This window comes from Ceratotherium simum, chromosome 16, assembly GCF_057802395.1.
Source record: "Ceratotherium simum simum isolate JZ-2026a chromosome 16, ASM5780239v1, whole genome shotgun sequence".
NCBI lineage: Eukaryota > Metazoa > Chordata > Mammalia > Perissodactyla > Rhinocerotidae > Ceratotherium > Ceratotherium simum.
Genome location: NC_141915.1, coordinates 2,642,791 through 2,656,456, shown reverse-complemented (window position 1 = coordinate 2,656,456; position 13,666 = coordinate 2,642,791). Strand labels below are relative to the sequence as shown.

The 13,666-nt window shown below is 36.3% G+C and overlaps 1 protein-coding gene and 1 pseudogene across 30 annotated transcripts in view; one reads left to right on the top strand and one right to left on the bottom strand.

The window, feature by feature from the left end:
- The window catches only part of NCOR1 (nuclear receptor corepressor 1), a 156,256-nt gene that overhangs the window by 109,377 nt on the left and 33,213 nt on the right, over positions 1-13,666 (bottom strand). For all 30 annotated transcript variants that reach the window (XM_087440338.1, XM_087440351.1, XM_087440348.1 and 27 more), the window contains exons 4-5: positions 9,082-9,274; positions 4,400-4,582 (exon numbers count right to left, since the gene is read on the bottom strand). In XM_087440338.1, coding sequence (XP_087296464.1) covers positions 4,400-4,582; positions 9,082-9,274 — 376 coding nt within the window. The remainder of the gene's footprint in view (positions 1-4,399; positions 4,583-9,081; positions 9,275-13,666) is intronic.
- On the top strand, positions 1,431-2,138 carry LOC106802252 (nucleophosmin pseudogene; annotated as a pseudogene).

Genomic DNA, 13,666 nt, shown 5'->3' with positions numbered 1-13,666 from the left:
TTAAGCGCGCGCGCTCCGCTGCTGGCAACCCAGGTTGGGATCCTGGGTGCGCACCAAGGCACCACTTGTCAGGCCATGCTGTGGTGGCTTCCCATATAAAGTGGAGGAAGATGGACACGGATGTTAGCCCAGGGCCAGTCTTCCTCAGCAAAAAGAGGAGGATTGGCATGGATGTTAGCTCAGGGCTGATCTTCCTCATACACACACATACACAAAAATAAAATAAAAAGAATCTAATGCAACAATTAGAAAAATATAATTTTTTAAAAAATATTATTAACATCCTCAAAAATATAAAGTACCTAGAGTTGAATCTAACACAGGCATATAAAATATTTATGAACAGAGAGTAATAAAACATGAAAGACCTCCTAAATAAATGGACAGATATACCATATTCATGAACTGACTCAGTATCATAAAAATATCGTTCTCCCCAAATTGATCTCCATATTCTATATGATTCCAATGAAAATTCCAGAAAGATGTTTTAGAGAACCAAAAAATGAGATCCTATGAGTTACATGAGATGGCAAAAAACTTTAAATAGCTAAAACATGCCTATAGAAGTAGAGCTTGCCTTACTGGAAAAAAAGAATTATTATAAAGCTCTAATAATTAGGAGACTATCTATTGAATTTCTGCATCAAAACCAAAAAGAGGCCAATAAATAAGAATCCAAAGCCCAGAAATCAATATAGATACAAACCTGAATTATAATAGAGCTAAAATTGTAGAACGGTTGGAAAAAGATGAACTTTTCAATTAAGTATCCATATAGGAAAAAAATGAATGCTGACCCCTATGTTGAGGAAGACACAAAAAAATCAATTTCCGATAGATTAAGAATAACATGAGGGGCCAGCCCAATGGCGTACTGGTTAAATGCGCACGCTCCACTTCAGCAGCCCAGGGTTCGCGGGTTCGGATCCTGGGTGTGGACCTACACATCGTTCATCAAGCCATGCTGTTGCAGCGTCCCACATACAAAATAGAGGAAGATTGGCAATAGATGTTAGCTCAGGGACAATCTTCCTCACACACAAAAAAGAAGAATGTGAGAAGCAAAACTGTAACTTTTAAAAAGACAATATAATAAACTATTTTAATGACCCCAGGGTAGTCTCATACAAAGTCTAAAGAAATACTGTTCACCAAAAAACACTATTAGGCTCAAAGACCTAAATGTAAAACTATAAAATTCAAAGAAGAAAACATAGGTATAAATCTCTGTAACCCTGGATTATGCAACGGTTTCTTAGATATGACACCAAAAGCACAAGCGGGATGAAAGGAAAAATAAATTAGAGTTCATTACAATTAAAAACTTTGGGCCCTGGTATGATTTGGTCCTGCACAGCTGTTTTCCATTACAACAGTCGTTTATCTCCGTCTGCCTTGTCTCTCACCTAAGTGCCTGCCACCACCCCATGGAAGATTCAATGGAAATGGACGTGAGCCCCCCGCGAAGCCCCAGAACTATCTTTTCAGTTGTGAACTAAAGGCCAACAAAGATTATCACTTTAAAGTGGTAATGATGAAAATGAGCACCAGTTATCTTTAAGAACAGTCAGTTTGGGGCTGGTACAAAGGATGAATTGCACATTGTTGAAGCAGAGGCAATGAATTATGAAGGCAGTCCAATTAAAGTAACACTGCAACTTTGAAAACATTTGTACAGCCAATGGTTTCCCTCGGGGACTTTGAAATAACACCACCTGCGGTCTAAATGTGGTTCAGGACCTGTACATATTAAGGGACAGCACTTAGTAGCTACGGAGGAAGATGCAGACTCAGAAGATGAAAAGGAGGACGTGAAACTCCTACGTACATCTGAAAAGTGATCTGCACCTGGAAGTGGTAAGGGGGTTCCACAGAAAAAAGTAAAACTTGCTCATAAAGATGATGATGAGAAAACTGAAGAAAAAGTGCCAGTAAAGAAATCTATACTAGATATTGCAGCCAAAAAAGCACAAAAATCAAACCAGAATGGAAAAGACTCAAAACCATCAACACCAAGATCATAAGGTCAAAATCCTTCAAAAAACAGGAAAAAAATTCCTAAAACACAGATAGTACCTAGTTCTGTAGAAAACATTAAAGCAAAAATGCAGGCAACTCTAGAAAAGGCAGATTGAACAGTCCTGGTAAATTAAGCCCAAAGATGGGGAGATAGGAAAAGGAGAGACAAATATAGTCTATACTGAGTATCACCAACAATCCGGACTAAAGTCTTCTATTTTCATCTCAATCCCCTTTCCTGATTTGCCACCCACCCACACCTGCTTCCAGGCTGGAAGCAATCTCACTCTTGATTTTCTAAAGCATCTTCATTTGACTGCTGTGAGTCAGTCAACCTTATACTTTGCTTTCTATTACTTGTGCATTTGACTCACCTCTTTGACCACATTTTAAATCACTTTTGCATCTCCCTAGCTGCTCAATAAATATCTGAATGAATCAAACAAGAGAAAAAAAACACTTTTGTACATCAAAGTATACTATCAGGAAAGTGAAAAGACAATCCACAGAATGAGAGGAAATATCTGCAAATCATATATCTGAGTATCCAGAACACATGAAGAACTCTTATAACTCAACAATAAAAAGACAAATAACCCAACTAAACACTGGGCAAAGGATCTGAATGTACATTTCTCTAAAGAAAATATACAAGTGGCTAATAAGCAAATGAAAGATGCTTATCATTAGCATTAAGGAAATGTAAATCAAAACCACAATGAGATACCATTTCACATTTACTAGGATGGTTATTAAAAAAAAGAAAATAACAAATGTTGACAAGGAAGTAGAGAAAGTGGAACCCTCCCTCATACACTGCTGGTAGGAATGTAAAATGGTACAGCCGCTTTGGAAAACAGTTTGGCAGTTCCCCAAAAATTTAAACAGAGATTTACCATATGCCCTGGCAATTCCACTCCTAAATATACGTCCAAGAGAAACGAAAAAATATGTCCACAAAAAAAACTAGTACATGAATGTCACAGCAGCATTACTCATAACAACCAAAAAGTGAACATAACCCAAATGTCCATCAACTAATGAACAGATTAACAAAACATAGTATATTCATGCTATGGAATTTTATTCAGCCATAAAAAGCAATGACGTGCTGATACAAGATACAGCATGGATGGATCTTGAAAACATGCTAAATGAAAAAAGCAGAAGCCAGACACAAAAGGTCACATATTATATGAATCTACTTATCTGAAATGTCCAGAATAAGCAAATCCATACAGACAGAGAATAGATTAGTGGTTGCCAGGGGCTGGGGTGAGGGGGAAATAGAGTAACTGCTAATAGATATATGGTTTCTTTTTGAAGTGATAAAAATGTTCTGGAATTATATAGTGGTGATAGTTGTACAATTTTATGAATACATTAAAAGCCACTGAATTGTACACTTTAAAAGGGTGGGGCCGGCCCAGTGGCTTAGCGGTTAAGTGCGGGCGCTCCGCTGCTGGCGGCCCGGGTTCAGATCCCGGTGCGCACCGGCGCACCGACGCACCGCTTCTCCGGCCACGCTAAGGCTGCGTCCCACATGCAGCAACTGGAAGGATGTGCAGCTATGACATACAACTATCTACTGGGGCTTTGGGGGGAAAAAATAAATAAAAATCGTTAAAAGGGTGAATATTATGGTATACGAATGTTTTTTATCTCAATAAAAAAGAAATTCCCCCCTTAAAAAAGCAAAATGACAAACCACCAATTGGGAAAGATCCACTATACACACAACTGACAAGAGACTTCAGGAAATACTAAAAATAAGAAAATGATAAAATAACAATCCACGTAACATACACAAATAACCCATAAACAAACGAAAATAACTTCTGTCTCATTCTTAATCAGGGAAATGCAAATTAAAACCACAGTGAGAACTATTTCACACCCAACTAAAAAAAACTATCAAGTGAAAGCAAGGATATACACAAACTGGAACCTGTACATACTGCCAGTGAGAATGTAAAATGGTACTGCCATTTTAGCAAATTTGCTATCATCCAGTATACTCAAAGACGTGCATACTCTCAGGCCAGGCAATGACATTCCTGGGCATATGCCCTAGAAAATCTGTTTATATGTGAATGAAAAACATAGCACCACAGTACAGAATATCAACAAACTAGAAACAGCCCATCCAATAAGATCAAAAATAAAAGGACAAATGATATAATCATATTATCAGACAATGCAGCAGAGGAAATGAATGGATGAAACTAACAAAACTAAGGGCGGAAAAAAAAGGCAAGTCAAAAATATACAAGGCATATTTGAAGTTGAAAAATATAGAAAATTCAACATTATCTTCTTTAGGGAGAAAAACACTCGTTAGAATATATTAAGCAGTAAAATCTGAATGTACACTTACTTGTTTCTTTTTCAGTTTAAGGATCTGCTGTTCTACTTTCGCAATTTCTCGATCTACACGATCCATACTCTGTATTAATTCTTCCTTTGAAAGTTTTGAAGGTGAAGCATTTTGATCATCTCCACATGGTTGCCCAGAGATTGGAGAAGATGGAGCTTCATGTTTGCTGCCAAATGCTGGATCCTTTAGAGAAGAAAATCAAGAACAACGATTTATTCTTCACCGATAGCCAATGTTAGCATCAAGATTCTCTTAACTGAAAAAGTCAGTTTTAAAACATAGCAGAGCCATGTGTGCTATTTCTCTATATGGGAGCCCTATAGTAGCAATTTTCATACACACACAAATACATGCACACACATACAAACCCTACTGATTTTATATCACTTTTATAATTAAGAAGTATCATTCACTATTTTGAAGATCCTAAAAGCCATACAGAATGAGGTGGCTAAGGCTGACCAGCCCTTAGGGTAACATTACTGAGACTACAGATAATTTCTGGGGAAATAATAATGCAATCATGACAAAGGAATATATATTTCTTAAAACCTGTAAAACTTTGTAAGCAGAGCATTAACAAAAACAATAACAACTCCAATACAAGTAATAATACAGTTAAAGCCCCAGTATCATTTGCGTTCAGCCTATAGTCAATCTTTGGTGGCTTTAAACCCTGCAGCTCATGCTTCCTTTGTTAAGATGTAAATCCTTGAGGTCATCTGCTTCCAACAGAAAACAGTATGTTACACCAAAATAAAAAATCAGATCTGGGGTATAACCTTCTTTACCTATCTTTAAAAATAAACAATACAGGATAAAATGTCTTTGCACTTTCTTTTCAACATTCACATCTTCACTAGATAACTTAACACTGTGAAAAGTAGAGCAGTTCTTGAATTTACTAAGCCAGCTACTATTTGCACTAAATGAAGACTAAATGCAGAATTTTCAAATCTCCTTAAGTAAGGTCTTCATACATCATGAAGGCTATTTCTTTAATTATGAGACAGCTTGATCCTGAGAGCTTTGAAACATTAATATGTAAAGAAAAATCATTTATGAACCACCAGGACTTCTATGCTATATTCATGTCATTCTCCTACCATATGCATATAAAAAGCTAAACGTGTTACAGAACATGTATAACAGCAAAACAGATTATATTTTGATTCATCAGATTTTGAAAATGCTCCTCAGGTGATCTGATGCACGCCCTAAGGACTACTATTATATATCAGTATTTTCCACTGACTTCCTTTCTAGTTAAATAATTAACAAAAAAACAATTCCTTCAGTGCCTACTAAATGACAGGCACTAGGCAGAGTGGTGAACAAAACAGACATGACGCTCGCCTCTATGGAGCTTATAATCTTGTGTTGGAACATCCTGATAGCTAATCTAAAAGAGGCAGATTTCTACCTCACATCTTATATCACAATAAAAGCCAAACAATAGCAAATACTTATATGGCATTTATTAGCAAATCACAAAGAGCCTCAAACAAACAAAAAAAGGTATTCACATTATCTTGGGCCTAAATTAGGAAAGCCAACAGTAAAACATATTAAAAAAAAGAAAAGGCTGATGGATCAAAATAAAAAAACACAATCTTCTGTTTTGCAAGTTAAAAAATTATCAAATTAACAATGATTTGTTTATTTATTTTGCAGGGAAAGATTCACCCTGAGCTAACTTCTGTTGCCAATCTTGCTCTTTTTGTTTTTGCTCCCCAAAGCCCCAGTGCTTGGTTGTGTATGCTAGCTTTAAGTCCTTCAAGTTCTTCTATGTGAGCCGCCACCATAACACGGCAACTGACAGGCAGGTGGTGTGTCCCACAACCGGGAAACGAACCTGGGCCGCTGAAGCAGTAAGAGCGCCGAACTTTAAGCACTAGTCCATCAGGGCTGGCTCAACAATGTTTTTTTTGTAAAAACAGTAAATATGTGGTATCAGCAAGGGTACAAAAGAACTGGGCACCCTCATACACTGTTGTCAGGAATAAGAATTGGTCCTACTCTTTTGCAGGACAATCTGGAAACAATCATGAAAGCCTTAAAAACATGCCAACTCTGGTGTATAATTAATTACACTAATAGAGGGGGGGCCGGCCCCGGTGCATAGCGGTTAAGTGCGCGCACTCTACTGCTGGCGGTCCAGGTTCAGATCCTGGGCGCACACCAATGCACCGCTTGTCAGGTCATGCTGTGGCAGCATCCCATATAAAGTGGAGGAAGATGGGCACGGATGTTAGCCCAGGGCCAATCTTCCTCAGCAAAAAAAAGAGGAGGATTGGCATGGATGTTAGCTCAGGACTGATCTTCCTCACAAAAAAAAAAAAATTATACTAATAGAAATTTACCTTAAGGAAATAAAGAAGAACATATGCCAAAAAGAAAATCAGACTAAAGAACATACATCATTGTTCTAATGAACAAAGTAACCTACATGTGTGACAATTAAATAAATTACTTTATATCCCTGTGTGGAATACTAAGTAACCACTAAAAATACAGTTGTAAATTTATTGATACAAAGAAGTTCGTGTATATTTAAGCAAAAACAAAGTTATACACAGTGTACAAAGTGAGCACATTAAAATATTCACCCGAGGGGCCTGCCCGGTGGCACAAGCAGTTAAGTGCGCGCGCTCCACTGCGGCGGCCCGGGGTTCGCCAGTTTGGATCAGGGGCGTGCACTGACGCACTGCTTGGCAAGCCATGCTGTGGCGGTGTCCCATATAAAGTGGAGGAAGATAGGCAGGGATGTTAGCCCAGGGCCAGTCTTCCTCAGCAAAAAAAGAGGAGGATTGGCAGATGTTAGCACAGGGCTGATCACCTCACAAAAAAAATATATGTATATTCACCCGAATAAGGAAGAATAAATATCAAAAAGTTAATGATTTCTAACTGATGAGACTGTAAGCAACTTTTTCCTTCACGCTTATCTAATTCTTCTATAAATGATATACCTGGATTTAACAACATTTAAAAAAAATGAACAAATGCTAATTCTTTCAAAATCTCTACTTATTCTAAAAAAAAAGTCATACTTTACAACTCAGGGGAAAAAAAGCAGGACAAGGGATCAGGGGTTTTCATTCCAACTCAGGAGGCACTAACTAGGTCACAATTTTTGTTAACATCTGTTTCCTCTACTATAAAATGGAAATAGGTTGTACTATGATCCAACGTGTCACATTCTAATGAATGAGCTTTTAAGATCCCTTTTTGCTAAAAAATTCTATAGCTATAAACTACATTTGTGGTAATTTATTCAGCCTTGGAAGAAGATTTTTATTCACTATGTTTTTTTCTTTCTTTTTTTTAATGCTGCAAAACATGTCTTATAAACCCATAGACTAATAATACACATATTTCACATGGTGAGACAGGTCTCAAAAATCCCAGAAGTTTAGCTGATTTCTAGCTTATCACAAAGAGCTTTTCTCCACCCAACTTATTATTTTGAAAATTTTCAAATTTACATAAAAGTTGAAAGAACAGTACAATCAATACTCATTTATCCTTCATCTAGATTCATTAGTTGTTAACATTTTGCTATATTTGCTTTCTCTCTCTCTATATATATATGCACACAGCTATCTTTTTTCTTTTTTGGCTGAACTATTTGAAAATAAATTGCAGACATATTCACTATCTTTTAAATCACTTTTCACTGCATAAAAACTCAAAGGAAATATGTGGGTACTTATTTATCTGACATCAGGGTGGAAAGGCAATTAGCCATAATGGTAAATAAACTTTATGAGAAAGAGATTTGAAAAGAAAAAGGGGAGGAAGGTGTAAGAGATATTAACAGACAATAAAAGAGTTAACACTTGTCTCTTAGGAGTTTTAAAGAATTAGTTTATTCTTCCAAAAACAAATATTCAGTACCTACTAAGTGCCAGGTACTTCCTAATCTGCAGATTTAATGATAAGCAAAATACGCAGTTAAAAAAGATAAACTCAGCCACAAATTAAGGACATAATACACAAACATGCATTTCACAAAAGAAAAGCAAATAACAATAAACACAAAAGGAAAAGAAGTTTGATCTTAATAAAACCTTCTCATAAATTGACAATACACATTGTTTGACACATCACAAGATATAGCTACAAATTAAAAATAGTTATCTCCAAGATACAGAATTACAGGTAACTATTTTCCTCAGTATTTCCAAGTTTTCTAAAGAATATTTTATACATAAATTAGAAAAAAATTTTTTTTCTTCATAAAAATTATAAGCACAGTTAAACCTTACCTAAAATGTGTTTTTTCCCATGTAGCAAATTAATAAATTGCAACTGACTTTAGGGGATTATTTAAAATTTAATTTAAATTTAACAAACTGTGGCAGTCTTGAGTACCTCTGACCACATTTTATAAGCCCAGCAAGCCAGCACAAAATGCTTGAGAGTTATTCAACAGCAATTTTTCTTTATAGCAGTCCTCACATTGTGTTCATTTACCAAAAAGTCAAAAGTACTGACTTGAAAAGTCTTGAGCACTAAGTCTGTGGTTTCTAGTTTTGTTTAACAAAATTTTTACTTTTCCATAGCACTAACCTTTAGAGACCAGCGTAAATGGACTTTCTTTTAGGCGCTGTGCCTGAACATGGCTAAATAAACATTACAGGCCAACAACTCCACAGGGTAAGAGAACAAATATTTACCTTCTTAGCATCTGCAGAAGACCTCAACCCTTCTGGCAGCGTGTGCACTAAAGGTAAGACCGCAGCACTGACACGCTGGAAATGGGAATCAGAAACCTGCTCCAGACGTGGTCGCTTGGATTCCAGTGAATCATGATCCACTGGGGATGGGCCTGGGTGAAACTGTTCATATCCAGTTCTCCTTTCTTGAGGCCTAACACATACACAAAAAATAAACACTTGAAAATTTTTAAGTGATGTACAACTTTCTATTACCATCCCCAGCTGGACTTCGAAATAAATGAAAAAGCTTATGTTCAAAGTGAATCCCTCTCCCCTCTCCCCCGACCCCAGAAGAATATATATAGCACTATACAGTACTATTAAACTTCTAATTCTAATAGAAAAAGTTTCTTCAGGGGAGGTGGGAGTGGTGGTGGTAAAGAAGTGCAAGACATAACAAAAGATTCCAATTTGCAGAAAATTTAAAGTTGCTGAAGACTATCCATAAAATAATATTTTTAAACATATGTCATAATTGAATTCAGTATAATCTAGACTAGAAGAGCTACCATTTTCAACTAATAACAAAAACAAGCAGAAAAAAACAAATCTCCCAGCAATTGCTACATGGAAAGATAAATGACTTGAGTTGTGAGGTATTATTAAGACTTAAAGACCAGTCTCTTGAGTGGAAATGCAACATTGTTTTGAAGACATAATTCTGACCCTCAAAACATATATTTTCTCTAGTTTTCCCAAGTACATAAGTGTCTCGAAGGTCAGGAATCTGTCTTTGACTTCTTTACAGGATGTACTCTACAGAGTACTACATATGGATGATCAGTAATTTGACTTTTCATTTACTACCAAAGTATTTACAGAAGTGACATTTTACTTTATGACCAAGCTTTAAATGAATGTCTCACAAAACAACATTTCATTGAAAAGATAATCACTGGGTTTCATTTTTAGGACAGATGATGAAATAAATTTTTTGGTCTATAAAATTATTATACTTCAAAAACTTAAAATCTCATTCAAGACATAAAATCCCATTATCTTCTTAAAATTCACAATGATGTCATGAAAAATAACGGAGTAGGAAGCTTCAGTAACAAGACATGGATGACTGCTTTTGCCACTGATATTCAATAAATTATTAGGAGTTTTTGTCAAAGCATTAGGCAAGAAAAGGAAATAGAAGACATCCCAATTGAAAAGGAAGAAGTAAAGTATTTCTATTCACAGATGACATGAACTCATGTGTAGAAAACTCTAAAGAATCCATAAAAAAAGTTAGAGCTAATAATAGAGCAAAGTTACAGGATATAAAATCAACACGCAAAAATCAGTTGTATTTTGGGCCAGCCCGCTGGCTTAGCAGTTAAGTGTGCACGCTCCGCTACTGGCGGCCCGGGGTTCGGAGCCCGGGCACGCACCGACGCACCGCTTCTCCAGCCATGCTGAGGCCACGTCCCACATACAGCAACTAGAAGGATGTGCAGCTATGACATACAACTATCTACTGGGGCTTTGGGGAAGAAAAAAAGGAGGAGGATTGGCAATAGATGTTAGCTCAGAGCCGGTCTTCCTCAGCAAAAACAGGAGGATTAGCACGGATGTTAGCTCAGGGCTGATCTCCCTCACAAAAAAAAAAAATCAGTTGTATTTCTATACATTAGCAATGAACAATCTGAAAATGAAATTAAGAAAACAATTCTATTTATAACAGCATCCAAAAGAATAAAATAGGAATAAATTTGAGGAGGCTCAAGAGTTATCACAACGAAAACCACAAAACATTGCTGGAAGAAATTAAGAAAAACTTAAATAAATAGTAAGACATCCCATGTTCGTGTATTGAAAGACTTAATGTTGTTATGACAATACTACACAAAGCTATCTACAGATTCAATGTACCTGCTATCAAAATGCCAATGGTGGTTTTTGGAGAAATAGAAAAACCCATCATGAAATTCAAATGGAATCTCAAGGGACCCCAAATAGCCAAAACAATCTTGGAAAAAAAATTCAAAGTTGGAGAACTCATACATCATAATTTCAAAACTTACTACAAAGTTACATTAGTTAAGAGTGTGGCACTGCCATAAGCAGACATAGAGACCAGTGGAATAGAACTGAGAGCCCAGAAATCAACTCTCACATCTGTGGTCAGTTAACTTTCAACAAGAGTGCCAAGACCATTCAATGGGGATAAAACAATCTCTTCAACAAATGGTGCTGGGGAAACTAGACATCCACATGCAAAAGAATGAAGCTGGACTCTTATCTTACACCATATGCAAAATTAACTCAAAATAGATTAAAGACTTAAACGTAAGACCCCAAATTTAAAACTCCTGCAAAAAAAAAAAAAAAGAAAAAAACAGGGAGACATCTTCCTGACATTGGATTTGGTGATGATTTCTTGGATATTACACCAAAAGCACAGGCAACAAGAGAACAAATAGATAAACTGGACTTCATCAAAATTAAAAACTTTTGTACACCAAAGGACACTATCACGTTGTCTTTTCACAACCTACGGACTGGGAGAAAATATGTGCAAATCATGTATTTGATAAGGGTTTAATATCCAGAATATATAAAGAACTCCTACAACTCAACAATAAAAGGACAAACAACCTACCCCTCCCCAAAAAAATTCGGCAAAGAATTTGAATAGACATTTCTCCAAAGAAGATATACAAATGGCCAACAAGGACACGAAAAGACACTCTATATCATTCAGCATTATGGGAATGCAAATCAAAACCACAATGAGATACCTTTTCACACCCAGTAGGGTGACTTAAATTGTTTTCTCTAAAAAAAAGGAAAATAAGTGTTTACAAAGATGTGGAAAAATTGGAATCTCATGCACTGTTGGTGGGAATGTAAAATTGTACAGCCACTGTGGAAAACAGTTTGGCAGTTCCTCAAAAAATTAAACATAGAATTACCATATGACCCAGTAATTCCACTTAGGTATGTACCTGAAAGAACTGAAAACAGAAACTCAAACAGATAGTTCTACACCAATGTTCAAAGTAGCATTATTCACAATAGCCAAAAGATGGAAACAACCCATGTCTATTGACAAGATGAAGGGATAAACAAAATGTGGTATATATGTCTAGTGGACTATTATTCAGCCACAAAAAGGAATGAAGTTCTGACACATGCTACAATATGAATGAAGCTTGAAAACATTATGCTAAATGAAATAAGCCAGACGCAAAAGGACAATTATTGTATGACTCCATTTATATGAAATATCTAGAATAGGCAAATTTATAGAGACAGAAAGTAGATTAGAGGTTACTAGAGACTGGGAGGAAAAGAGAATGGGGAATTATTGCTTAATGGGTATAGAGTTTCTCTTTGGGGTAATGATTAAGTTTTAGAAATAGTGGTGATGGTTGCACAAAATTGTAAATGTACTTAACGCCACTGAATTGGAACACTTAAAAATGGTTAAAATGGTAAATTTTACGTTATGTATATTTTACCACAATAAAAAAATTCACACAACTCAATTCGTAGAATCATTATTAATAAAGACTAGCCTAGGAAATAAAGATATCTCAAATTCTGACATAAAATTTTTTATTAGGAAATTACTACTACATTAGCACTTGAAAGGGAAATTTATATTCTTTTTCACCACTCTTTTCCCATTGGCTCAACTCACTGGACTCTGACTTAATTCTCCATCATTTCATTTTATTCCAATAGCTCACCACTTGCTCAAGTCAGCAAGGACCTGATACTGAAAACTTTATTTTTCAGTTTTCAAAAATATTAGAAAGAATATTTTTAGACATGCGCTGACCTATCTGCTCAATTTATACTTCACTTACTCCTTCCTTCTTGAAACTCTACCATCTCTTGGTTTCCAGGACACTGTCTTCCCTGTTGTCATAGTCTAACAGTCTTTTGCTGGCATATACAATGATTGTCCACAGGGGATACCAGCACAGACAATCTTAAAACAATCAACTTCCAGAGATCCTGAAGTTCCACATACACTCTTTACTTAAACTGACCTACCAGATAATAAATCTTTGGTTCTCCTTTCCCTACTTCTCTTTCACAATTGCCCTTCTCTCATTTTAAAAAAGAACAGCTTAAGTCTCACCCTTCCTGGATCTTACACTGGAGCACTGTCCCTCAAAGTGTAAACACCTCCAGAGCAGCAAAGAAACAAATCCTTTTGCAAACTAACAGTTCCCAAATATTTGTCTTCAACAAAACTGAAGAACTTAAGCTGTTAACTGATATTTTTATCTTAGATAAGCATGTGAGTTGGGGCATATACTTCATAAGAAATTATTTTTGTGAACAAAGTTTCTTAGTACTTTCATCAGAATAAAAAATAAGAATAGAGTACATGCTGCCTTCATTCTATCAATAAGTAATATTTTTAAAACAGCCCCATCTATGGGCCGGCCTGGTGGCATAGTGGTTAAGTTTGGCATGCTCCACTTCAGAGGCCCGGGTTCGTGGGTTCAGATCCCAGGCACAGACCTAGACCACTCATAAAGCCATGCTGTGGCAGCAACCCATACACGAAATAGAGGGAGACTGGCACAGATGTTAG